The 27,915-nt window shown below is 48.1% G+C and overlaps 1 protein-coding gene across 1 annotated transcript; it reads right to left on the bottom strand.

The window, feature by feature from the left end:
* Nucleotides 1-319: 319 nt before the first annotated feature.
* On the bottom strand, nucleotides 320-25,874 carry LOC103716892 (uncharacterized). Its single transcript, XM_008805080.5, has 4 exons — nucleotides 25,087-25,874; nucleotides 5,745-5,981; nucleotides 5,428-5,645; nucleotides 320-865 (listed from the first exon to the last, which is right to left on the bottom strand). The coding sequence occupies exons 1-4, from the start codon at nucleotides 25,336-25,338 to the stop codon at nucleotides 691-693; spliced, it is 882 nt and encodes a 293-aa protein (XP_008803302.3). The 5' UTR covers nucleotides 25,339-25,874; the 3' UTR covers nucleotides 320-690.
* Nucleotides 25,875-27,915: the final 2,041 nt, after the last annotated feature.

Genomic DNA, 27,915 nt, shown 5'->3' with positions numbered 1-27,915 from the left:
AACCCAGTGACTTTCCCAGCACCCAGTAACTTAACCGAGTAAGTCAGCACCCTAAAAGAAAAGGAAATTGTTTCTGTAAAGGTTGACTGGAAAACACAAAGGTTTCTGCAGTTATGATTAAAAAGGACGCCTCTGAGAGCCTTTAGGTTTGAAAGACTAAAAGGCCCAAGGGATCCAAATTTGCTCTGACAAGTCTAACTTGATGACCTGGCATCCAGTGTCTACATCCAGTCATTCTTGAAGAACAGCTTTATTTATGTTATTGATCAATGATGCAGTAAATGTCATGTTAACAACTTTGACAACTTGGAAGATGGCATTTACAAGCAATGGTTAGATAGATAGCATTCATAACTTTTTGTTTCAAACTAGGCAAAAAGAAGAAAAAAAAAGAAGAAAGAAAGTATAACTTAACAAATTTTCTTCCCTGTCTGAAAAAAACAATAAGTACATACAGTCACAGTTTCTTTCCAGCATCTGCTACTAATTGCAAAGCTTTATAAAGCAACATCAACTCCCCTTCCTTATAACACTGGCCCCAAGGTATAGTGTACAAGTAAATTGTTCGCAAAGCAGAATGTCTGTGGGTGTATAGCAGCAAAGAAGAAAACAGAAGAGAGCGCTCCATGAATACACAGCTGCAAACATCAACTACTGTGGTCCATGCCTAGGTTGATGAATTGCCTGGAGCTAACTGAGCTCCTCCTCAGCTTGGAGTGTTTGAAGAGTTCTCTTGGCATAGACCGTGATGGCTGCAGTGGCAGCTATCGCAGCAAAGAAGCCGAGAGCATCATAAATGATCTGCTCCACTGAAAGGAAGCCACCTCTATTGGTAGCGTCTGCCAAGGCCTGGAGCAGTTTCCCACTGTTCTCGCAAGTGATATACACCCAAAAGAAAAATAGATCAGGTTGCTGCTTGCAAATAGAGACAGTATCTTCACTACTCAAAAGCAAGTATATATCATAAAGCTTCGACAAGGGTCAGGAAAAAGAGAGTGATTGATTGTGTTGATTTTTCACACACAGCCCAGGTTTACTTTTATTTATCTGCTTCAGAAGCCTGTGTGCCCTTGTGTCACTAAAACAAGAAATGAAAATGCTTCTTGGCAGCTTCCCACAAGACACCTGAGCAAAAGTTTCAGTGGCCTCTGTAATATGCCAGAAACTCCCTTTTGAAATTTCATTCAACAAAGACCAGAAGGAATACTACCCCAAAGATTCTTCTTGTAATAAACATTAACTATTTATGATTCCTTCACCATGCAGGGGAACAAAGAAAGATTCAAACAAAGCTATATGATTTCGATGGATTGAACTGCGACACTGTTGGTTAACACCGTGAGCTTCACCAACTTTACCATCCAATTCCAAGAACAAGGGCCCTGATCCAAATCAACAACAGATCCATTTCCAATGTGAACCCGCAACCTGGTCAGTAATCAGAGATCTCTTTTCCTTAAATCTGTAGCCTACATTTGATAGGACTAAGAAATCATTATACGAACAGTGTGCTATAGAAATTATACTGACACATCAAAGCCTGTTTAATTTAAGAATTAACTCCCTCCAGCTCAAGGAATCAGATGGTGGGGCGCTGCAGGAGAGAGAACAAAGCAGGCTGCCAAACCTAACATGATGGATCAAAGAGCCACTAACCCCTGCTCCTATTATTATTGAGAATGAGATAAGATGCCCTCAGATCATTTCTTATTAGTCCTCCATATAATCTCTTTTATACCTATCATAATCTCTTCATCTTGCATTCAAGACCTCTTGGCCCCTCCTAAATAGGGTTATCTGTGAAAAGCGGCAGGCATTGTTCATACAGTTTTCCTTCGAATCCTTAAATATACTTTGTGCCCATCAGGCCCTTTTCACAGATCAACATTTTAATGGATATCAAGGCGGTTCTGCAATGCATCTAACCTATATAATTTGTTTGAACATCCAATCCATCCAGCCCTTTAGGTCATAAAATAAATCAGCAGGTGAAAAAAAGTTATTGGGCAATCGTTTTTAGTCACCTGTTATTGCGTAAAACACCATCCATTTCTCCATTGTGCTTAATTTACTCTGTGCTTTTGTATCATACAGGGCCAGCATTTATACATTAATTCCCAAGAAGATGTAGCATATACCGAACTTAAGGTTGACTGGTTCCTTAATCTAATTAACTAATGTTTTGTAATCTGCAAACAATATGAACGGACAAGCCTCTGGAGATCACCTTTTAGTGCCAATTGGAGCTCCCTTGCCTTCTATAAGATTTCAAAAACAGGAGAACTATCCAGGAAAGCGTGCATTAGACACTGCCAGTACTCCTATTCGTTGCCCGAGTACTATAAGTACTTTACCTGCCTGAGTTTCTAGGACCACCCTCTTTCATACCCTCATATATGGCTTTAAAGGTTTGATTAGGAAGTAATTTGTAAAGTACAATACGCCTCCTTCTTCTGATGTGCTCGTACCATTTGAAATTCTCATGGTATGTTAAGCACGCCAACATTGGGTTATATGAGCTTGGTTGGGAGTACTTTGTGAAGTACAATGAATCCCTTTCATCGGATGTGCTTATACCATTTGGCATGTTAAGCAAGCCTGCCTTGGTTTGTTCTGTTACTCTCCATATTTTTAATCATGTCACATCTAATTTTAAAGCCTGTTTTCTCCACAGTCACTAAAACCACACAAATTTAACTTTTGGTAAAGCTTTCTCTTTTTTTAACAAATTAAAGTCATCCTTATGTAAGGCTCTTTCCCATCATTTCTCCTAGAATGATTCTCATTCAACCAGCTTAGGAAGCATCCATTTTGTTTTTCTCTGATCTGGCTCTATATTCCCACCGCACCTTCACAGTGATTGTGATTCAAATTTCAACTTTCACATCTCTTGCACATGCATTACAGACATTCCTCCATGCTTGTGCTTGCAAACCTCTCTCCATAATGATACTGTCATGCACAAACACACATACACACACTTGGGACTTCAACGGTAAAATGTGAGAGTTCAAGATATGTATACATCTCTTCACACCACATTCTAGATATGTATATACTACTGAAAACAAGAACATCTGCTAGTTTTTCCTCATCCCTTTTCCTGGTAAGCCCCTAACATTAAAATGACTGAAGCATTCTCCATTGCATTAACTAACTCATTTAATTGATTAATGTTTACGTGCCTCTATACAATAAATTTTTAGTAACTGCAAGTTGCACTTGAGCTGAGCCAAGGGTTGCCCACATACAACCAAAAGTTATTTGGGCCTCAAGTTTTAAGCTGTGTCCAACTCGGACCAATAAAATTCAAGCCCAAAGCATTATCCAACTTGGCCCAGTACGATGGGCCTCAAGGCAGCCTAGTCCCATTTCCAACCCTAAATCAATTAAAGAACTATCCAGAATATTATGCCAAACTACTTATAAAGCATCATTTTGCGTTAGTTGTATCACATGATTTATTCATGGAATTACATTCCAAATCTGATGGCTATTTTTCATATATACAGATGATGTGTGTATCTGGATGTCTGTATAGTGATGCATGCATAATAGCAAATCAAGTAAATATTACATATAAAAATGGATTGACATGAGCCAAGTCCTTCAGCCAATCTTTCTTCATGACTCCAATAAGTTAGAACCTAGTGATGAGTAAATAATGTTTTAGCTCCTACTTGGATTAATATTATCAAAAAGAAATATATCCAAAGGGTCGCGAGGCCTTTTGAACACAAATTATGAGGTGGAGAAAGAATTCTGCATGTGCTATTAGCACTATTTCTTTTCAACCCTTTCCAAGAAAGTTAATCGAAAAACACAACCATGACTACAATATTGATGCATAATGCCATGTCTGCACAAGCATGTTAGCAGGTTTAACGATCATATCGAACATCTTCTATTAGTACAAAACAAGCACAGTTAAATGGACAAGAGTTCATTGAATCATGCAATAGTTCATACTTCATAGGCTTAAGTAGTTTCTGAACAAAACTGTATCTTAATAGTGTATTTGAGACTGCCGTGTTGCAAATTTAGCAAATTTATCTTAATACATATATGTCTATATATATCTATATATATATATCTAACCCTAGGTGGCGACCTAGGGAGGAAATTATGATTGTCCTTCTCACAATGTAAGGCATTACAAAAACTGAGGGTGAGCCTTTGCACAACAATAAAATTATTTCATTGTGGCTTGGACGTTATGGTTCAAAACACGAAAACAGCCTCGCAGTAAGACTATGTACATCTAACCCTCCACAAACCCCGCAATGGCGAAAGCCTCATGCACTCGGCTGCCATTTTTTATGGCATCATGAAATCTTTTTCACACTTAAAAAGTCCAAGATCAAAATGTACAAGATAAAGAAGAAGGAGAGTAGTAATAGAATTACCGCCATTGCAGTGACCATCAAGCTATATAGGCCATAGCTAGGGCCTCAAAAAGCCAACACCCAGCACGGAGTAGAAGAAGAGGGAAGAAGAGGATCGTAGGGAAGTAGAACCCAATAGACTGGAGGGTCATAGCCAACACCCATCAACAAGAAGAAGACAAGGAGGTGGCGTTCAGAACAAAGTTTAGCAAGCAAGATGAAGGCAAAAATATGAAAAGTAGGGGAAGCATGGCCAAGTGAAAAAGATGCAATTGTAGGAGAAAGGAAAATCAACGATGGAGAAGAAGAAAAAGACAAAGAAGATGCTGAATATTGGTCTAGAGAAAGAACAGAACAAAGGAAGGAAGAAAAGCGAAAAATATATAGCCATCATCGCTGCAACTCATCGCCACCGGCTGATCCAGCAAAAGCTATTGACCAGCCTACCAGCAGGTAGCGGGTGGTGGTAGCCTCCATTAAGGTCCCATATGGGGTTCAAATAGGGAAGAAAAGGGAAAAAAGAAACCACTAATGAAGTAAACCCTACAGTGGGCCTAGGCAGCCTGTCTCAATTTGGCATCATCGCTGCAACTCATCACCACTGGCTGATCCAGCAAAAGCTATTGACCAGCCGACCAGCAGCTAGTGGTTGGTGGCAGCCTCCATTACCCTCCAAAAGGTCCCTTATGGGGTTCAAATAGGGAGGAAAAAGGAAAAAAGAAACCATTAATGAAGTAAAGCCTACAGTGGGCTTGGCCTAGGCAGCCTGGCTCAATTTGGCACCTAAGCAGCTGCCTTTAACAACATTGATATATATATATATATATATATATATATATATATATATATATATATGCGTGCAGCATGCTTGTAAGAAACTTAAACACATATAACTAAACAAGATGTGTCAGACAATAAGCAAAAAAAGAAAATATATTGCAAATAGATTTATAATGGCAGCTTTACAACTACTGTACTTAAAAATAAAAATTTAAAGAAAAACAAAAAACAGAGGCACGCATAGTATGAGGGGAATTCCAACCTGTAAATCGTTAGGAAATTCTCAGGCACTGTTCCTATGAGTGAACCACATATGTATGGACCATACTTGACATTTGTTGCCACAGATGAATAATTAAAAATGAGATATGGAAATGGAGAAATCCTCAATAGAGTTACAGCTCTAAATTGATGAAACCAATCTCCTTCACCAGCTATTCTTACTATAGCTGCTTTCTTTGGCCAATTTTCCAACCACCTCTGCAAAAGAATTAAAAGAAGAATCCACTATAGCATTAAACAAATGCAACAAATTTAGAAAACAAACATAGACAAGAAGGGAGGGAAGTAGAGACTAACATGTATTCTATGACGAAAATGAGAACCAATTAAAAATGGCAATGACATGCCTATGCTTGTCCCTGCCATAATTAACAGATAGCCGTAACCATAGCCAAATGTCATCCCAGCTATCCACATACAAGGAGAAGAGGGCACCAATAGAGCAGGAAATACCGCAATAGCAGTAAAAAGTAACAGTCCGAGAACTGGTCTGCTAAAAGTGGTCATTTCCCAGTCCAAAATTGGTATAACCACCTGCCAAAATAACAAATTTAACCCAATGAAGTCAAATGAATGAGAAAAATGGCTAAAGGTTGAGGTATTACCATCATTGTGACATCATTTAATAAAAACAAGCTTCTAGTTTATTTCGATTAATGCTGCCAATTCAATTTAGTTTATGGTTTATAATTTGTGCCACAAAGGTAAAAACAGTTCTCTCCATCAAAACTTGTCTTCTTCCCTCATCCTCTAGATTCTTTCCAAGTTAGAGAACTTTGGATGGTTGCTTCCCAATAGCATGACCTTTAAATATGTAACCAATAAGATGCATACTAACTACAAAATAGTCTTGCAGGCTCCATGGCAAGATTGTCTATTGTTCATAATTTAGCTACAAATTTAGCACCAATTCAGAATGTTGAAATGAGGCTGAGAGTGGATGGATTAAGGTTGCTCCTTGGTTGGTATTCTAGCTGCATTTGCATGAGGAGATAAGAAAAACAAATTTAAAAAAAAAACACGTGCTGGATTGTGCGGTCTACAAATTCTGTAGTCCCTCATATAGCTTTAATGTTTGAACAGAAGATTAAAGCTCAAACTTATATTCTGGCAAAGGTATGTTCTTGAGGACTAGCATTAGCCACAGATTCATTATCTCATTTGCACACTGATAAGGTGATTAAATTAATGACATTTTCATGTTATGAATACAGCTTAAAACCTCTACATAACTGTTGCGGGGACGGCATTCTGCCGGAGCCTCACACAACAGCCTAGCCCACATTAAGCTAGCAGAGAAAGAGGACTGCGTTCCTCCCGAGGTATTGTCCGCTTTGGGCGCTCCGGCCCGCGCGTCCAGCGTAGACGGGGGCAGACCACTGCCCTTTGGGCGCTCCGGCCCGCGCGTCCAGCGCAGACGGGGGGAGACCACTGCCCTCACGGTTTTGCCCTTCAAAAGGCGCCTCGAGAGGAAAGGTTTTCCAACCCCCATTTAAGGCACAAAACCTTCCCGCTACTAACCGATGTAGGACTAAATTCAAGGCCCCTCCCGCAACATAGCCCCCCCAGCGGGAAGGTTATTGAGCCTCCACAGTCCTGAGGGGTAGTCAACGGTCGGAGGAGGCGCCCCTACCTGGCGTGCCATCTGTTGCGGGGACGGCATTCTGTCGGAGCCTCACACAACAGCCTAGCCCACATTAAGCTAGCAGAGAAAGAGGACTGCGTTCCTCCCGAGGTATTGTCCGCTTTGGGCGCTCCGGCCCGCGCATCCAGCGCGGACGAGGGGAGACCACTGCCCTTTGGGCGCTCCGGCCCGCGCGTCCAGCGCAGACGGGGGGAGACCACTGCCCTCACGGTTTTGCCCTTCAAAAGGTGCCTCGAGAGGAAAGGTTTTCCAACCCCCATTTAAGGCACAGAACCTTCCCGCTACTAGCCGATGTGGAACTAAATTCAAGGCCCCTCCCCCTCCCGCAACAATAACCATTCAGATGAACTTAGAAGTTGCTGTTGGAAGATTCATTTTCAATCCGAATGAAAGTCTCAAGGCAACTAAAGTAAATTGATTATCTAGGCAACAGAAGGTACTCCATATGGAGTAAAAGTAATATCTGCATGACTTAAGCACAAGGCCTTTACTTAATTTTGAATTTTAGTGTTGTTGCAATTCAGTCAGTATATATTTTATCACTTCTTGTAAGCTCTGTGAGTCAGACATATGGAGTTTCCGGATGGTGCCTTGGACGGCTTAAGAGTTTCTTTGTGCAATGTAATTAATCTAATTCAAAGGAGTCACTTAGTCGTTACTACATCAATACTTCCATTTTGATTGTTCTGTAGATACATTTTTTGTTAAAGACCTACTACAAAAACACACAAATGACAAGTTATCAATGCACCATGCTTATATCACACGGGCAAAATGAACTTACAATTTTGCAGCACATCAAATGAAAAGAAAAAAGAAACCTTTTTTTTCTGAAAAAAGAAGCAGTTGTCCAATTCATTTTGGGTTTATTTGGTTGCAAGGGGAAATATCCTAAAAGAACTAGTTTTCTTCTAGAATAACACATTTTCTAGCTGTTTGTTTTTTACGTGAAAACAGAGAAAAAAGAAAGAAAAATAATATATATTTATTGGAAAGTTTCACTTTTGCTTCCCAGAAAAAAAAGTGCTGTAAAATGAAGAAGTCCAACTTCTCCAGATCCAGAGTATAGAGGGAAGCTTTTTCCCCCTCCAAATCATCAAATTTAGTAGCCAACCAATCAAATGAAAAATAAAAGATTCCTTTCCCATGTAAAAAAAAAATCCTTTCCATAGGTTTACTTACAACCAAACAGTTGCTTATAGAACCATATTAGTTAAAAATTCCAAAATTCCTGTTAATAAGCCATAGTGATTCTGACCATCATTTTACAGATAAACAGCCAATGACTAGATTTTGAAGCATTCTGATTTCTGACAGGGTCAACCATTCCCTAATCTCATAGATTTGGCTACCCAAGCTGCAGGAAATGAAACACCCAATAATCTAGAGGAATACATTGAAAGTTCTCTGATCCAAATACTTCTGAAAAAAAAATCCCTATTTATAAATCATTCCCAACCATGTATCTCAACTTCTCCCAAACCTCCTCCCCTCATAAGTCTCTGAACCCATCTTTTTGGCCTTCGGAAACAAGCACACTGTGTTTGTAAGTCTAGAAAACAGGTGATATATGTACTTCAGAAGTGAAAGGACAATGTACTTCAGGAGTGAAAGGTTTTTCATGATAAAGGCAAAAATTGAATACTAGGTTGGAAGAATCAAATTTCGGTTCATTCCACTCATTTCACCATCTTAAATATACAATTTTTCTTTATGAAGCAATTTGTAAGTTTATGGCTTGCACATCTATAAGATGCATATCTTCACACATGATCCACATGCATTAAGGATGCACATAGTGAAGAATTTTAGCTGCATCTCAATCTCCAGAAGCAAAATTGGATATCCAAAGATGCAGAAATCATGCATAACTACTATTTATAGTTCTTTTCGACGAACAAAGTAATACTATCATGGCACCAATATTATTCCTCTCTACAGCTCCTAACACTTCCAATTAGAATTATTTTGAACATTGAGTGATACAAAAGTAACAAAACCTATCATTATAAAATATTAAATTTAGAGATGGAGAATAAACAGATCTGTATATAACAAACATATCATACAATATTAGTTTCTTGGAATGAAAAGTAGAGGATTGCAATTTTATGAATGGCTATGAAGCAAATACGACGTTATATAAATTAATTTACTAATATAAAAAAAAGCATTAATTTGCAAGCTTTCTAAGCAATCCCCTACAATGTTGCACACAAAACATTCAAATCTATAAAGTGTTCCTATAAATATTTGCCCATTGCCTTGGTAACAAAAGATTAAAAATTAAAACCAGACTTCTCTCCTATATGGTTTCTCTCTCCTTTGTGGCCCAAAAGACATTTAGAAAACAAGAATTCAGTTGTTTCTCAAAAATTCAGAATTTTATGTGCAAAATAAAGAATATCGCACAAGATGTCCCGTATTGATGATCCAAAAGCTATCTTGTATAAATGGATTGTTATTCATGATTCATAGATCTACAATTCTGTTACCCAAATATATTAGGTCACCAGAAACCAACCACAGTGATTCCATGGACATTCAAATTATCAGGTTTACTAAGATATTAAGAATGACTACTGTTGGTTACTTCCTTTCTTTCTTCACTCCTTTTATATTTTTCGTGAAGTGGATATATACCATATCATGGTTAAAAATGGCCGACTATAACTTAGTTGAGCGATGACTTGTTTGATATAGCTATAAAATGAAATTATGTTTGCTATTACAGTAGACATGAAATAAAAGCATTGGACAAGGTATTTTGATCCTAATGGACAATCTTGACTGTATACCTTTCCTCTAAAACAATTTTCAGCTATGGAAAGAACATAAAATAAGTAGGAGTTGAAACAAAAACCATGGTCCCCTCTCAGTGACTCATACATCTTCCAAGTGATGCTATAATCCCTATAAGAAAACAATATAGATAGATTGGTGTTAGGGGAAAAACCCTAAGTCATGCATCCACGGAGGCGCTCGGCCGAAGAGCGCCGACCGGAAAGCTGCTCGGCCGAAGAGCGCCGACCGGAAAGCTGCTCGGCCGAAGGATGCCGACCAGGAAGGCGCTCGACTAGAGGGCGTCGACCAGAGCGCGCGCCAAGAGGTGCCCCACCCAAAGTAAGCTGCTCGGTTAGAAAGTGTCGACCAAAGACAGCGCCAAGGCGCTCTGCTAGAAGGTGCTCGCCTAAAGGGCGCCGACCAGGAGTACTCAAAGCAGCCCCGCCACAGGGCGCCCCATTGGGCGACCAGCTCGGCTCGGCACCCTTGCCGAACCGATGCCTTTACCAAATGTTCAACCCCCGCAAAAAGTCCAAGGGACTTGACAACTCCTACGGCTTGCGACCTGCCACTATCTCCAAGCCATCAAGGCATAAGATCTCCGCAGGCGTTCGGCACAACCTGCCATTAATGCATGAGACTCCCTCAAGTCTCTGATACACTCAGGCATTTAATGAACACGGCCCAAGACGATCTCCGGATCACTGAACCATCAGAGCGTATGGCTCTACCTGGCCGCCGGTTCATTCGGTAATAAATGCACTTACCATCCATAGACCCCAAGCCCGCTACGGCCGGCGGTTCAACCACTCCAACAGGTCCGATCGACCGTGACAACTCCCTGGTTCCGGTCTGATTCGGCCCCGTTCTCCACTACGCCATAAATGGGCCAAATCGTGCCCAATTATCACAGACAGGGACAAATCCCCCGGTGACCTCCCAGGTAACGTAATCCCCCTATAAAAGGGAACCTGGGAGAACCAAGTGGGGGAGAGGGGAACAAAAACGGAAACAGATCCCCGGGACTGAACCCGCCGGGAAGCACAGACACAATTGAGGACATCATCCTCTTCGTCTTCTTTATCTTATCCAAATGTTCTTGCTGTCTTCTCCACATACTCTCTTCCCTGCTCTCTCCACATACTTGCCCTCTCTGACTTAGGCATCGGAGGGCCGGCGCCGGGGAGCCCGGCCACCGGTTTTCTTTGCAGGACTTGCACACCCCCCCGCGGCGGAGGATGCAGCCAGCCGGCGCACCGCCGCCCGCCTCCTACAGCAGCGGAGCTCCTCCTTCCCCGGCTTCACGGCGGCCCCCGGGTCCGATTTCCAGCAACAGTTGGCGCTAGAGGAAGGGCCCGAGTTCGCTGCCATGAAGCTAAGAAGCAAAGGGGCTTCCAACGCCTCTCGACGTCCACCACCCAGTCCTGAGCATTCCGCCCGAAACTCACCACCCCCGGTTGAGCCAGCACCTCAAGTTCAACCGGAACAATTTGATGCCCTGGTGCAGCAAGTGCAAGCCTTGGCTACCGCTGTCCAAAGCTTGCAACCCAGGGGCATCCCAACGGCACTGTCTCCTCCAGCTCCAGCTCAGCCGGAGCCTCCTACAAGCGGACTTCCCCTTCGAGGCCAGGACTCCCAAGTCCAGGCCTCCCTCTGGAGAGAGCACCCAGCCAGAGGCTACGGAGGCTGGCCACAGCCTTCAGAAGCTGAGTCGGTTCCAGGGCAACCTGCGCTCGAACGAACCGCTGCAGCAATCCTCCAGAATGATGAACTCGACAAGAAGGTCGAGAAGTTGGAGCGCCAAATTCAGGCACTCCACGGGAGAAAATCAGGACGTGATAACGACTTCGAGTTCACTACGAAGTCTCCCTTCTCCCCGGAGATCGAAGATGAACCGGTCCCACCACGGTTCAAGATGCCCCAGGTGGAGCCCTACAACGGCAAGGCTGATCCCCTGGACCACCTGGAGAGTTACCGGGTCTTAATGGCCCTACAAGGAGCCTCGGAGGCCATGATGTGCAATGCTTTCCCGGCGACACTCCGAGGGCCAGCCCGGCTTTGGTTTACCGGGCTGAAGCCGAGTACTGTCTCTTCCTTTGAGCAACTCGGCAGACAATTTGCTGGCAACTTCGCCGCTAGCCAGCCCCAGCGGCGGACATCCGACTCCCTCCTTGACATCAAACAAAAAGAGGGAGAATTCTTCAAGGAGTACTTGGACCGGTTCACCGCCGCAACATGGGAGGTCCGGGAGCTTGACCAGTCAATCGCCATGTCAGCATTGAAGACTGGAGCCCGGTCCTACAGATTCCTCTTCTCGATCGAGAAGAATTTCCCCGCGGACCTCACCGAAATGTTCGCTCGGGCGCGGAAGTATGCCAAGGCAGAAGAGGCCGTGGCAGTTAGGCGGGGTGGAACCGAGCAGAACCCCAAGAAAAGACGCCGCGAGGAGCGCGGCCGACCCAGAAGCCCGTCTCCACGACGAGCTAAGAATCCGCCCCGCCCGAAGATTGAGAGGACCGCCGCAGCAGAGGTCACTCCGCCCGAGGTTCCCACTGCAGGCCCGTGCACCTGAAGGGAGGTATGAAAAGTATACTCCCCTCAATGCTCCTCGGGCTGAAATCCTCATGGAGATTGAGAATCGGGATTGCATCCGGCTCCCCCCTCCAAAGCCAGACACCAGAATCCGGCGTGATCTCCGGAAGTATTGCCGTTTTCACCGGGATCACGGCCATGATACCGAGGATTGTTATCAGCTCCGAAATGAGATCGAAGCACTCATTCGCCGAGGGGTGCTCGATCGGTTTGTGCAAGGCCGGCGTGAAGGAAAGAAGCCAGCCGAAGGAGCAGCACAGCCTGAAGGTTCCAATGCCAACAGGCCCATCGCCGGCGTCATCAACACTATCCGAGGAGGGACCTCGGCTGGGGAAGCCTCAGGGGAAGAAGCCTCCTCGAAGCGCCCGCGCACCTCTGAAGCTATCTCCTTCTCAGATGACGATCTAGAAGGAGTCGAAACTCCCCATGATGATGCCATGGTCATCTCCATGATCATAAATAAATTTGATGTAAAACGCATCCTGGTTGATAATGGAAGCTCGGCGAATGTTTTGTATTTTGATGCTTATTGTAAAATGGGGATGACAAAAGAACAGCTACGGAGGATGAATGCTCCGCTAGTTGGATTCACTGGGGATTCAGTCCCAGTAGAGGGCGAGATCGACCTTCTGGTCACAGCCGGGCTCGCCCCTCGTGAAAGTACCGTGGGTATGAGCTTCCTTGTGATACGCCTGCCCTCGGTTTACAACGCCATCCTCGGAAGGCCAGGACTCAACGCCCTCCGCGCAGCGGTCTCAACTCACCACCTGCTGATGCGATTCCCCACCAGCCAGGGAGTCGGTGAAGTCCGAGGGGACCAAATGGTGGCAAGGCGATGCTACCTAGCGACCCACGAGGCAAAACGACCAGCCGAGGTGCCCGCCCCAACGACTGACCAGCCCTCAACTGAAGTTATGGAGGCACGGGTCAACCCCCAGAAAGAGCGGGTAGAGCCTGGTGAGTTGTTAATTCAAGTTCCCTTACGAGAGAACTTTCCCGAGCTAACCGTGCAGATCGGCTCTGGCCTTGGCGAAAACGAGAGGAGTCGCCTCGTCGACTTCCTACGGGACAATATGGATGTCTTCGCCTGGTCGCCTGTAGACATGCCGGGGATAGACCCGGAGGTCATGGTCCACCGGCTTCAGGTGAAGCCGACCTGCAAGCCCGTGCGACAAAAGAAGCGAGGCGCCGCCCCTGAACGACAACGAGCAGCAGCCGAGGAGGTCGGCAAGCTCCTTGAAGCCGGCTTCATCCGGGAGATATCCTACCCGGAATGGCTCGCCAATGTGGTCCTCGTCAAAAAAGCTAGCGGAAAGTGGCGTATGTGCGTGGACTACACCGACCTGAATAAAGCCTGCCCGAAGGACAGCTTTCCACTTCCCAGCATCGACCAGCTCGTGGACTCCACCTCGGGTCACGAGCTGCTGGCATTCATGGACGCCTTTTCCGGATATAACCAGATCCGCATGGCGCCAGAAGACGAGGAAAAGACAGCCTTCATCACCGACGGGGGAACCTACTGCTACAAAGTGATGCCATTCGGTCTAAAAAATGCCGGGGCGACTTATCAAAGGCTGGTCAGCCGGATCTTCAAAGACCAAATAGGCCGAAACATGGAGGTCTACGTGGATGACATGCTGGTGAAAAGTAAGGCGGCGCAAGACCACATAGCCGACCTCAACGAAGCATTCTCCACACTCCGAAAGTACCAGATGAAGCTCAACCCAGCTAAATGTGCATTCGGGGTCACCTCCGGCAAATTCCTCGGCTTTATCATTACACGAGGAATCGAGGCCAATCCAGAGAAGATCCGAGCCCTCCAAAGGATGACGCCTCCCAAGACGGTCAAGGAGGTACAGCGGCTCACGGGCCGAGTGGCAGCCCTCGGGAGGTTTATCTCCCGCTCAGCCGAGCGCTGCCTTCCATTCTTTGCAGCCCTCAAAAAGCCGAAGAACTTTTTGTGGTCGGACGAGTGCCAGCAATCTTTTGAAGAGCTCAAGCACCTGCTGGCTTTCCCTCCCCTACTCACGAAGCCTCAACAGGGTGAGCTTCTCTACTTGTATTTAGCTGTCTCCCCTGTAGCAGTAAGCTCGGTCCTGGTCCGAGAGGAGGGGAAACTTCAGAAACCGGTGTATTACACCAGCCGGATCTTAAGGGATGCTGAGACCCGATACTCCAAGCTTGAGAAGACCGCCTATGCTTTGGTCATCTCAGCTCGGAGGCTCCGACCCTACTTCCAAGCTCACACAGTGGCTGTGCTGACTGACCAGCCGATCAAGCAGATCCTGCAGAGATCAGATCGTGCGGGTCGGATCACTAAATGGGCCATTGAGCTCGGAGAATTCGACATTGAGTACCGGCCCAGACAGGCGATCAAAGCACAAGCACTCGCAGACTTTATAGCCGAGTGCACCATACCAGATGAGGTCGAGCCTGAACCCGAGCCACCGCTGGAGCGGACCCCGAGTTTTACATGGGCTCTACATGTCGATGGCTCTTCAAACTCGGGGGGTAGTGGAGCAGGATTTATTCTCACCAGCCCGGAGGGGGTGGTCGCCGAGCAGGCCCTGCGCCTCGAGTTTCCTGCTTCCAATAACATGGCGGAGTATGAAGCGCTCGTCGCCGGGCTTAAGCTAGCCAAAGAGCTAGGAGTGAAGGACTTGAAGGCCTTCAGTGATTCTCAGCTCGTCGTCAACCAAATTATGGGCGACTTCGAAGCCAGAGACCCGACCATGCAGAAGTATCTCCAGAAGGTACGGGATCTCGCCTCGACCTTGGACTCTTTCTACATTCAACATATTGCCAGGTCGGAGAATCTCAGGGCCGACCAGCTATCAAAGCTGGCGTCCTCTCGCATGAGCGAGCTTCCCAAAGAGGCAGTCCTGGAATATCTCCAAAAGCCCAGCACAGACGAGCCCGAGCAGACCCTCTGCACCGAGCTCGAGCCAAGCTGGATGGATGGACTCATCAGCTATCTGCAAGACGAAACCCTCCCTGCTGATGTACGAGAGGCTCGCCGAATCAAGCGCCTCGCCACCCGATACATACTATACGAGGGAAAGCTCTATCGGAAATCCTTCACCTCTCCCCTTCTCAGATGCCTTCGCCCAACGGAAGCTAATTATGCCCTGCGCGAAGTCCACGAAGGAATTTGTGGAAACCATCTGGGAGGACGAGCCTTGGCCCATAAAATTCTGCGCCAAGGATATTATTGGCCGACACTCCAGAAGGATGCTATGGATTTCGTCCAAAGATGCGACCGGTGCCAAAGGAACGCCAATGTTCAGCGCCGGCCCTCGGCTCCTTTGACTTCCATCAGCTCTCCTTGGCCTTTTGCCCAGTGGGGAATTGACATCCTCGGGCCATTTCCTCTGGCCACCGGGCAAAGGAAGTTCCTGGTCGTCTCCATCGACTACTTCACTAAGTGGGTGGAAGCTGAGCCCCTCGCCCGGATCACCGAGCAGAAGATGCGGGATTTCGTTTGGAAGTCCATCATTTGCAGATTTGGGCTCCCCCGCATCCTTATCTCTGACAACGGTCGCCAGTTCAACAACATCCATTTCAGAGAGTTCTGCTCCGAGCTTGGCATTGACCACCACTTCACCTCGGTCGCGCATCCTCAGACAAACGGAGAAACCGAGGTAACAAATCGTACTATTTTGCAGGGTCTCAAAACCAGGCTCGACAAATCCAAAGGACAATGGGTCGAAGACCTATACAATGTCCTGTGGGCTTACCGGACTACGTTCCGCGTCCCCACCGGCGAGACTCCCTTCAACCTGACATATGGGACGGAGGCCGTCATTCCACTAGAGATTGGGCTCCCCTCTCCAAGAGTCGAGCACCACGATGCTAGCTCCAACTCTTCGCAGCTCAGAGGCAACCTCGACCTGATCGAGGAAACAAGGGAGGTCGCCCGAGTGCGTATGGCGAGGTACCAACAAAAGACAGCTCAGTACTACAACGCCAGGGTCAAAGTCAAATCTTTCAGACCAGGGGACCTTGTCCTAAGAAGAGCTGAAACCTCCCGACCGACTGAGCGAGGGAAGCTGGCCCCGAATTGGGAGGGACCATACCGAGTCACGCGCATTCGCCGACCCGGAGCTTATCAATTGGAGTCTCTAGATGGGACTCCCATTCCGCGGAGCTGGAGCTCTGAAAATCTCCGCGTGTACCACCAGTAGAACCCTAAGGGGTCCCTCATTATTCAACCATTAAATTTCATTCTATGAATTTCACTCTATGAATTTCATTTCACGATAAACTAATGGTTTGCGAACTTATTCCGAGCTCACCAATTTTCTTGATTAACTCATGGCATCAGGTTTATTCTTCCCTAACCACGGTTGGGATGCCCTGATACCTCGGGATGATGGAGTACCTGCGTGGACTCCCTAAAGATGTCCATGAGTTTATGGTGCGCTCTCCATCAACGAGCTCGGCTCATTCTCCTACCCTGGCCACGGTCAGGATGCCCCGAGACGTCGGGATGTCCCGGTTACCGGGAAGCTCGAGGCGTCGAGACATGAGTAGCGGTCCTCTGACCGGACGAGCTCGGCTCGTGCTCCATCGACTATTGAGTAGCGGTCCTCTCTGACCGGACGAGCTCGGCTCGTGCTCCATCGACTATTGAGTAGCGGTCCTCTGACCGGACGAGCTCGGCTCGTGCTCCATCGACTATTGAGTAGCGGTCCTCTCTGACCGGACGAGCTCGGCTCGTGCTCCATCGACTATTGAGTAGCGGTCCTCTCTGACCGGACGAGCTCGGCTTGTGCTCCATCGACTATTGAGTAGCGGCCCTCTCTGACCGGACGAGCTCGGCTCGTGCTCCTACCCCGACCTCGGCCGGGATGCCTCGAGACATCGAGATGCCCCGGTTCATCGGGATGCCCCGATACGTTGGGATGTTGTCTTTATTGGCCAAACGAGCTCGGCTCATTCTTTACCAGCTTCAACCGACGAGCTCGGCTCATTCCCTCCTGCTTCTGGATTTCTGTCGACGCCCTCGAAGAACGGAGTCCGAGCAGAGAAGCGTCTTCAGTCGCCTCGGCGCCAGGACGCACACGGTACAAGGTACCTATTTACTTAATGTCTTTACATTATCTATTATTGGATTTCTCTGTCGACGCCCTCCAAAAACGGAGTCCGAGCAGAGAAGCGTCTTCAGTCGCCTCGGCGCCAGGACGCACACGGTACAAGGTACCTATTTACTTAATGTCTTTACATTATCTATTATTGGATTTCTCTGTCGACGCCCTCCAAAAACGAGTCCGAGCAGAGAAGCGTCTTCAGTCGCCTCGGCGCTAGGACGCACACGGTACAAGGTACCTATTTACTTAATGTCTTTACATTATCTATTATTGGATTTCTCTGTCGACGCCCTCCAAAAACGGAGTCCGAGCAGAGAAGCGTCTTCAGTCGCCTCGGCGCCAGGACGCACACGGTACAAGGTACCTATTTACTTAATGTCTTTACATTATCTATTATTGGATTTCTCTGTCGACGCCCTCCAAAAACGGAGTCCGAGCAGAGAAGCGTCTTCAGTCGCCTCGGCGCCAGGACGCACACGGCACAAGGTACCTATTTAATGTCTTTACATTATCTATTATTGGATTTCTCTGTCGACGCCCTCCAAAAACGGAGTCCGAGCAGAGAAGCGTCTTCAGTCGCCTCGGCGCCAGGACGCACACGGTACAAGGTACCTATTTACTTAATGTCTTTACATTATCTATTATTGGATTTCTCTGTCGACGCCCTCCAAAAACGGAGTCCGAGCAGAGAAGCGTCTTCAGTCGCCTCGGCGCCAGGACGCACACGGCACAAGGTACCTATTTAATGTCTTTACATTATCTATTATTGGATTTCTCTGTCGACGCCCTCCAAAAACGGAGTCCGAGCAGAGAAGCGTCTTCAGTCGCCTCGGCGCCAGGACGCACACGGTACAAGGTACCTATTTACTTAATGTCTTTACATTATCTATTATTGGATTTCTCTGTCGACGCCCTCCAAAAACGGAGTCCGAGCAGAGAAGCGTCTTCAGTCGCCTCGGCGCCAGGACGCACACGGTACAAGGTACCTATTTACTTAATGTCTTTACATTATCTATTATTGGATTTCTCTGTCGACGCCCTCCAAAAACGGAGTCCGAGCAGAGAAGCGTCTTCAGTCGCCTCGGCGCAAGGACGCATACGGTACAAGGTACCCATTTATTTAATGTTTTTTACATTATCTATTCTGCTTCTGGATTTCTCTGCCGACGTCCTCGAAGAACGGAGTCCGAGCAGAGAAGCGTCTTCAGTCGCCTCGGCGCAAGGACGCATACGGTACAAGGTACCCATTTACTTAATGTTTTTACATTATCTATTCTGCTTCTGGATTTCTCTGCCGACGTCCTCGAAGAACGGAGTCCGAGCAGAGAAGCGTCTTCAGTCGCCTCGGCGCAAGGACGCATACGGTACAAGGTACCCATGTACTTAATGTTTTTACATTATCTATTCTGCTTCTGGATTTCTCTGCCGACGTCCTCGAAGAACGGAGTCCGAGCAGAGAAGCGTCTTCAGTCGCCTCGGCGCAAGGACGCATACGGTACAAGGTACCCATTTACTTAATGTTTTTACATTATCTATTCTGCTTCTGGATTTCTCTGTCGACGTCCTCGAAGAACGGAGTCCGAGCAGAGAAGCGTCTTCAGTCGCCTCGGCGCAAGGACGCATACGGTACAAGGTACCCATGTACTTAATGTTTTTACATTATCTATTCTGCTTTTGAATTTCTCTGCCGACGTCCTCAAAGAACGGAGTCCGAGCAGAGAAGCGTCTTCAGTCGCCTCGGCGCAAGGACGCATACGGTACAAGGTACCCATTTACTTAATGTTTTTACATTATCTATTCTGCTTTTGAATTTCTCTGCCGACGTCCTCAAAGAACGGAGTCCGAGCAGAGAAGCGTCTTCAGCCGCCTCGGCGCAAGGACGCATATGGTACAAGGTACCCATTCATTTAATGCTTCTACGTTGTCTTGGATTTTTCTCTGCCGATGTCCTCAAAAAGCGGACACCGAACAGAGGAGCGTCTTCGATCGCCTCGGCGAAGAAGTGCTCATGACACCGACACATTGTTGCAAGTCCGGTGAATCCCCGTCACGGGCTGACGGGTATGCAGTCCATTTGTAAGAAAAGAATCCGGTTCGCCCCGGCAACCCGAGGCTCGGATTCGAAATTCGCCGCATTAAGAAGTCCCAAGTCCTAACGACCGCCCTAGGGCTTAGTCGAATTCTGGACTAGGCTCGGAAAAACGTTCCGAGCCCAAACCCTTGGTATAAGCACAAGTGTTGCTATACCATTAGTCGAAGAACCGAGCAATGGAGCTCGGCAAGCCAAACTCTAACTCAAAACCCTGTGGCGGGAAAAGCTGAGGCCCTAGAGCCCATATCCTCGAAACCTAAAACGGATCCGAGCAGAAAAACTTAGGCTACGGCAGACAGAGTTTTCAAAAAAGAAATGTATATTCATTTCAAAAGGGCCCGTAGGCTAAGTACAAAATCCGGGTTTGGCCCTTACAAGTATGGGAAGCCATCCCGATCTTACAAAAAATAACAAAAATTACATCGGAGGCTCAAGCTCGACCACCTCGGCCTCGGCAGTACTAGGAGTGGTTGGCTCGGCTGCCGGGACCTCTTCGATGGCCTCGGCAGCAATAGGAGTAGCCTCGGGGGCGACCTCGGGGGCAACCTCGGTCACTTCGGGGACAGCCGCGGCCACCTCGGCCCCCGAAGTTTCTGCCTCCGCCTCCGGGGTTTCTGCTTCTGCCTCCGCCCTCCCTGCTCCCGGCTGGAGCAGGTTAACATCAAAATCCGGGAGAAGCCGCCGCAGCTGATTGCGGAAATCCCGGAAGCCTTGGATCAGCCCGTTCACGCCCTCCTCAGCCATGAGTTCGTGAAACTCTTCCGACTCACGGAAGAGCTTCACTGCGTTTTGGGCGTTCTCCCGGGCCTCCATCTCCCGGGCCTCGTGGTAAGCGGCTCTCCGCTCGAGGCCCCTCAGCTCCTGCTCGAGCTCCGAATGTCGGAGGCGGGCATTTCCCACCTCCTGCTCGCGGGAGGCCAACGCCTGCTCGGCCTTAGCCAATCGAGCCTCCGCGGCGCGCAGCTCGGACCTTGCCAATGCGTGCGCGCCCTTCTCTTCATCGAGCTCGGCGGTCAGAGCTCGAATCCTTTCATCAGATGCTCCGACTTTTTCTTGGAGCACCTGTCGTTCGGCCTCAGAGGCCTGGTACTTCGCTTCGGAGGCCTGGTACTTCACCTCGGCGGCCGTGTACCTCCTCTGGGCCTCGTCATAGCCGCGCTGGCACCTCCGGGCTTTCTCCCGGTATTCTTGGACTAGGTGCATCAGCATCTCCGTCTCGTGCAAATGCTGTAAAAGAGACGAAAAGAAAAGTATTAAGGCGCCACTGGTAGAAAATCTATACGGATTACACAAGTGGAAGATTTTACTTACCCGGACGGCGTTGCAGCGAGTGTAGTCCATGAAAGTATTATAGCTCATGGACTGCATCATTGCCCGGTCAGCTGGGAGCAGCGCGACCCGGAATACCTCCAGCGCTACTCGAGGGTTCTCGAGGGCTGAATCTCCCTCGAACACCGACCAGGTGGGTGCAAGGGGCACCCGTCCCCCCGAGCCCGATGGGCCCGAAAGGCCAGCATCGGCTGGCCTAGGTAGAGCCGACCCCGAAGCTCCCTGATTGCCCCCCGGTTCGGAGCTAGGGGGCTGGGGTCGGACGAGCGGCCGATCTGACCGCCGCACAACTATAGCGGGGCGTGCAAGCACGGGACCCGCTGAACTCCTCCCCTGGTCGGCAACTGGAGCGTCCTGCCGACCAGGAACCTGTGCCAAGGGCGTCGGGCATGGGGGCGCCATCGGGGCTCCTCTGGAGCCCGAGCCCCCGGAGCCCGCGCCCTCTCTCCGATCAGCCTCAGGGCACGCGGGCTGAGAAGGCCCCGCCTCAGAATTGGCGGGGCGAGAAGGCCCCGCCTCGGGATGCGCAGGGCGGGAAGGACCCGCCTCGGCCACCACTGCCGCCGAGGGAGTCGAGGTTGCCGAGACCTTCTGCTTCTTCCTCGGCTCCGCAGGCTCCCCCGAGAGCTCAGCTGCCCTCTTCTGGAAGCGGGCGTAGAGGACTTCGCTCTTGGTCACCATTTTTGCGATGTCTGCAAAGATAAGCAAAATTAGAACATTAGAACAATAAGGAAATAAGAAGTTGCTGTAACTATCCTTACCCTGAGGACGTGCCGAGCTCAAGCCCACGTTCACCAGGGCGTCCTCGCTAATGAGGCCGTTCAGCAAAATCCCGTCCCCAAGGCTGCGGATGGTATCGAAGATCTCCTGCTCACGCGGAGAAAGCTGGGGGAGCCTGTTGATGGATTTAAGTTGGGCCGGCCTCCACCTGGGGTCAAACCCCCAGGACCGTTCAGAGCCCAGGAAGAAGAATTTCTCCTTCCAACCATGAATGGATGAGGGGGCACCATGGAAAAGTGGCCGACCCACCCGGAGGGCGATGTAGAGCCACTCCCCGTCTCCCGGGTTCGACTTGAAAATAAAAAGTCGCCGGAAGACGTTGACAGAGGTAGGAATCCCCTGTAGTAAACACAGTGACAGGAAACCCATTACTGTCCTCCAAGCGTTTGGAGTGAGTTGCGCCGGAACCAACTGGCATACCGCCAGCAACTCATTCACAAAGCTGTGGAGAGGAAATCGGAGGCCGACCCAGAGTGACTCCGAGTGCACTCCGATCCGGCCTACCGGAGGATCGGTTACCCGATCCCTTCGCCTGGCGGGTTCCAAACGGAACCCGTGAAGAGGGAAAAACCACTCTTCGGTCATCTCGACCTCCAGGACACTCATGGTGGATACTACTTCGCTAGGCAAAGAACCCATTACAAGAGAGGGAAATCAAAAAGAAGGAGGACCTGAGAAGGAAGCCGGAGAGAAGGGACTTCGGTTTGAGGAAGACTGGGAGAATAGGAAGCTGGAAGCAGAAAGCAATGGAAAGAGAACAGGGGGCCGGGGGAGAGTTTATATAGGCCTCCCCAACGGCCCGGATCAGCGAAGAAAGCGCTGCGTCCTGGTTAGATGATAACACGTGTCGGTCTAAAAGACAGAGCGACGCATTTAATTAGGGCTAGCGCTTTGAACGTCGAAGCGCCCCATCGGATCGCGCGGGGAAGCGTCCGCAATCGAAGATCGTGCGGCCCCATCATGAGCCCACAACGCGAGGACGCTTCGCAAAAGGTGTCCCAATAATGAGGCTCTTCGGGAAAGAAGAGACGCCGCCTATTAAAGGCACCTTGAAGCGTTCGATAGCTCAAAACGCGCAGTAAATCAAAATTTTCGGAATTCGTAATAACCCAATTAAAGCTACTTCCCGCGCTCCAGCTGATAGCCAACTGGAGCTCGGAAGTCGGGGGGTAGTGTTCTCGGCCGAAGAGTGCCGACCGGAAAGCTGTTCGGCCGAAGAGCGCCGACCGAAAAGCTGCTCGGCCGAAGAGCGCCGACCGGAAAGCTGCTCGGCCGAAGAGCGCCGACCAGGAAGGCGCTCGACTAGAGGGCGTCGACCAGAGCGCGCGCCAAGAGGTGCCCCACCCAAAGTAAGCTGCTGGGTTAGAAAGTGCCGACCAAAGACAGCGCCAAGGCGCTCTGCTAGAAGGTGCTCGCCTAAAGGGCGCCGACCAGGAGTACTCAAAGCAGCCCCGCCACAGGGCGCCCCATTGGGCGACCAGCTCGGCTCGGCACCCTTGCCGAACCGATGCCTTTACCAAATGTTCAACCCCCGCAAAAAGTCCAAGGGACTTGACAACTCCTACGGCTTGCGACCTGCCACTATCTCCAAGCCATCAAGGCATAAGATCTCCGCAGGCGTTCGGCATAACCTGCCATTAATGCATGAGACTCCCTCAAGTCTCCGATACACTCAGGCATTTAATGAACACGGCCCAAGACGATCTCCGGATCACTGAACCATCAGAGCGTATGGCTCTACCTGGCCGCCGGTTCATTCGGTAATAAATGCACTTACCATCCATAGACCCCAAGCCCGCTACGGCCGGCGGTTCAACCACTCCAACAGGTCCGATCGACCGTGACAACTCCCTGGTTCCGGTCTGATTCGGCCCCGTTCTCCACTACGCCATAAATGGGCCAAATCGTGCCCAATTATCACAGACAGGGACAAATCCCCCGGTGACCTCCCAGGTAACGTAATCCCCCTATAAAAGGGAACCTGGGAGAACCAAGTGGGGGAGAGGGGAACAAAAACGGAAACAGATCCCCGGGACTGAACCCGCCGGGAAGCACAGACACAATTAAGGACATCATCCTCTTCGTCTTCTTTATCTTATCCAAATGTTCTTGCTGTCTTCTCCACATACTCTCTTCCCTGCTCTCTCCACATACTTGCCCTCTCTGACTTAGGCATCGAAGGGCCGGCGCCGGGGAGCCCGGCCACCGGTTTTCTTTGCAGGACTTGCACACCCCCCCGCGGCGGAGGACGCAGCCAGCCGGCGCACCGCCGCCCGCCTCCTACAGCAGCGGAGCTCCTCCTTCCCCGGCTTCACGGCGGCCCCCGGGTCCGATTTCCAGCAACAATTGGGTTTTTTTCTTTTTTAATAAAAAAGGACTAACAATTCCTCCTAATGTGCGACTTGGATCTCCCAAGTGAGGCTCCACATGCATGAGAGCAATCCTTAAGCTTCCCATCTAAATCTCAGCTTGAAAAAGATCTTGGAAAACATCTCAAGCCATAATTTGCCACATTAACTAAACACCATCTATGAAAAGGAATTCAAGTTTATTGAATCCAATCACAAACCTAAAAGCATGATAGAGCATCGCATTGCCAGCAACTAGGGTATTTCGCATCTTCAACACTTCTCAACGTAAAAACAGGAGACTTATCCAGTTAACCCTCAATAATTCATTTTGTACTTCTTTGATTCCATGCATCGAATAATTTCTTGACCGCACAGCTATGCTCGATATGCTTCCAACTCCCAGAATTAGCTTTTATATGTGCTTAAGAGGCAGGAAGGGGACAGTGTGGTTTTTCTTGATAGGTAAGAAAAGCAATGAAAAAAAATTATTACCATAATGAGTTCCCAAATCTTGCCCTTTATAGAATGTTAGCCTGTTTTAAGTCAATACCCACTTTTTTTTCTTCAAAATGAAAGTTCTTTTTTTTTAAAGTGCAAGCAATAAAATATTTCTCCGTGCCTGTGTGTGTGAGAGAGAGGGAGAGAGATTGTTCCATCAAGTTAAATTAATTCGATTTCATTATTTAACGAACAATTAGCTGGTTGTTGCAATGAAACAAGTAATGGTTGATAACAAGATCAAATTCTACCGACAAATATAAGCTCTAAAAATAGCTTCTTCTCTTCAAGAAAATATAGCAATTTTAGAATATCAAAGCAACGAAATCTAGTTTGCAATCAATGCCAACTTTTTTACTACATCTCAGTGCAAAGCGGTAATTGATTCCAAAAAAATACCTCAAAAAAAAAGAAAATGATCACGAAGCAAAATACTGTACAGAGGAAAAAAGAAAGAACGAATGAAAAAAGGAGAGACCTTTTTGATGATAACGGGGCCAACGCAGAGAATGACAGCCGCCGTGCCTGCCAGCAAGCCAAGGGACAACAAAACCACCTTCATCCACCACCAGAGAGAATTCCATTTCTTCGGATGACATTGCCCCGGTACCCCTACAAACCTCCCTGCCTCCAAATCACCCAATTTCACATAATCCCCACTCCCGTCCCCAATTCCCATCTTCTGTCCCAAAACCACGATATCATCCTCGGATTGTACCCCATAAGTCATCGCCCGCAAATATATCAAACCACCATCAAAACCCCTCAATCAAACACCTAAAAAACGCCAATTTCTTCCCAGGAACAGGGGGGAACAATAAACTGGGTATATTTCGTTTAAAAAAAGAAACTTGGAAGAAAAGGGGGGTCAAACCAAAGGCTTTGCCTCCCAGCTTCTCGCTTGCAGAAGCGTAAAGGCTCAGCCTTTGAGAAGTGTGGAGTTGGTTTCAGAGGAGCAGTGGCTTCGCTCTCGGCGGAGGAAAACCTAAATACCCGGACGAAGACGGATTGGTTAAAAAAACAGAAGGTGATAGGCTTTGGCGTCATGTTCGGATTTTTTTTTAATTAAAGTCCGACACTTTTTTATTTTGTTGAATTAATTTACGAAAATGACCTCAGGGATGGGAGGCGCGGGCGGCATTGGGCACCACGTGGCCGTGGATTGTGAGTGGACTCGGTCGCGGCGGTGGAGCGCGGTCAGTTATCTGGCATCCGACGCGTGGAGAGGTCGAAGCGGAGAGTCCAAGCCAGTGGAGCGCTTTGCTCAAAAGCAAATAGCCAGCCAAAGCAATTATAGACTTTATTCCCGAGGGCATCAAGAATAGAAGAATATTAATATATTATGGATAAGATTTGCTGCTAGGCTTTGCAATGGCGAGCTGGAATTTTGGTACAATATTTGTCCATGCGAGTTGAACATGGCAAGCTTGGGAGAGACGGGAGATATTACTCAATTATTAGCCTGATTCTTTATTTTGTCCTTCAAGAATTGATCGTGGCATATATAGTCTAGGATTGGCATGTTTATGGCTTGGTGACAATGGCGAACTTCGTGTTAATGAGATATGGGTACAACCTTGTGCAATTAGGATCCTTAGCTATATGATTGAACTGTTAATCTTCAAGATACTGGGGGGAGTGCAGGATCATCTAAGTATTTTGTTTAGCACAAAATTTCTCTCTTCCTCTCTTCCTTCCTATGCAAGAAATAATGGAGGCACCATCAAATTTCATCTCATTGGATAAAAGACGGTGTTAAGAACCAAAGTTTTGCTTCTATGAGAGCATGTCCATGCTAAATTTAAACGAACATTTTAATCACCCATACAATAAAAAGAGGGGGTGAAAAACGAGAGAGATTATGTAAGCAATCTATCTTTGAAATCAGTGGATCATAGGATTATGAGAAAAAGCCTCGGCTTCAAATTTTTAATGGATTTCCAACCATAAATTCATGCTACAACTGGAAAAAATATTCAAAAATATAACAAGCAGCCTAAGAACTGTAATCACGGTTGAAGAAAGATTCTTGAAAGATCAATCATGTGCTTCCGTAATGTATATCATCATTCTTTATTTCGGTTGAAGATTTGAATTCTATCTGATAGAACGTAATACTACAACCAAAGAAGAAACATGCAAACTTATGGGCCAAAAGGTATCGGACGCCCAGGGGCGGGAGGATCGAGGGGAGGTGCTTTCGGAGGCTGATCTGGCGGACCTGCGGCGATCATTGGCCTCCCATCATTCCTTGTTGCGGCAGCAGGAGATTTTTTGGAGACAGAAGTCCAGAATTCAGTGGGTTAAGGATGGTGACCGGAACACTAGCTTTTTTCACCGATCCACAGTCATCAGAAGGCAGAGGAATATGATCCGCTCCTTGAGGGTTGGGGCGGGCCACCGTGTGGAGGAGGACTCGGCAGTTAGGCAGGTGTTATTTGAGTTCTTCAGGTCTAGATGGACTGAGGAGGGGGGGATAGTTGAGACGGGAGTTCTCCCACGGTCGGAGTTCAGAGTGGAGGAGTCAGAGAACACAGCCTTGATTCAGCCAGTGACGGAGTTGGAGGTGCAGGAGGCAGTTTGGGGGCTCGCAGAGGACAAGGCCCCTGGTCCGGATGGTTTCCCTCCATTTTTCTTTCGTAGATATTGGTGCATTATTCGGAGGGCAGTGGTGGAGGCAGTACAGCTTTACTTTAGCCGAGCTGGCATGGCAGATGACTGGAAGGCCACCTTCATCACCTTGATACCGAAGCGTCCCGATGCTTCGGAACCGAGTCATTACAGACCCATTAGTTTATGCAACACCCTGTATAAGGTGGTGGCGAGGATCATGGTGGGGAGGATGAGGCACCTTATGCCACGTATCATTAGTCAGGAGCAGGGAGCCTTTGTGGGAGGGAGGAGCATCTCAGACAACATTTTGCTGGCCCAGGAGATGATGGGGGATCTGCAGCGAGCCTCGAGGAGGCAATGCTTGATGGCAGTGAAATTAGATATGGAGCGTGCCTATGACCGGATCCGATGGAATTTTCTGCGGCGGGCACTAGAGAGTTTTGGGTTCCACCAGGTTTGGATTGATTGGATTCTTGGATGTGTGCATGGGCCTAGCTTCTCCATTTTGATCAACGGCTCACCATCGCCCTTCTTTCGTGCTACTATGGGGCTACGTCAGGAATGTCCTCTGTCCCCGTTTCTATTCATTATTTGCTCCGATGTGCTTTCCCGAGCTTTGCACACTGCTTGTGGGAATCGGGGGCTGGCACCCTACTGTCCAGCCCCGGGTTCCCAACCTATCTCTCATTTACTA

The sequence above is a fragment of the Phoenix dactylifera genome, chromosome 6 (assembly GCF_051530095.1).
Source record: "Phoenix dactylifera cultivar Ajwa chromosome 6, Ajwa_hap1_PhDact_Kaust_v1.1, whole genome shotgun sequence".
In the NCBI taxonomy this organism is placed as follows: domain Eukaryota; kingdom Viridiplantae; phylum Streptophyta; class Magnoliopsida; order Arecales; family Arecaceae; genus Phoenix; species Phoenix dactylifera.
Note: the sequence above shows the minus strand (reverse complement) of the source record. Positions and strands in the feature narration are given on the sequence as shown.

Coding starts and splice junctions, on each gene's coding strand:
- LOC103716892 (XM_008805080.5), bottom strand. CDS start 25,338: ATGACTTATGGGGTACAATCCGAGGATGATATCGTGGTTTTGGGACAG. Junction 5,646..5,744: donor ATTTTCGTCATAGAATACAT/GTTAGTCTCTAC, acceptor ATTCTTTTGCAG/AGGTGGTTGGAAAATTGGCC. Junction 866..5,427: donor AATTTCCTAACGATTTACAG/GTTGGAATTCCC, acceptor TTGCGAGAACAG/TGGGAAACTGCTCCAGGCCT.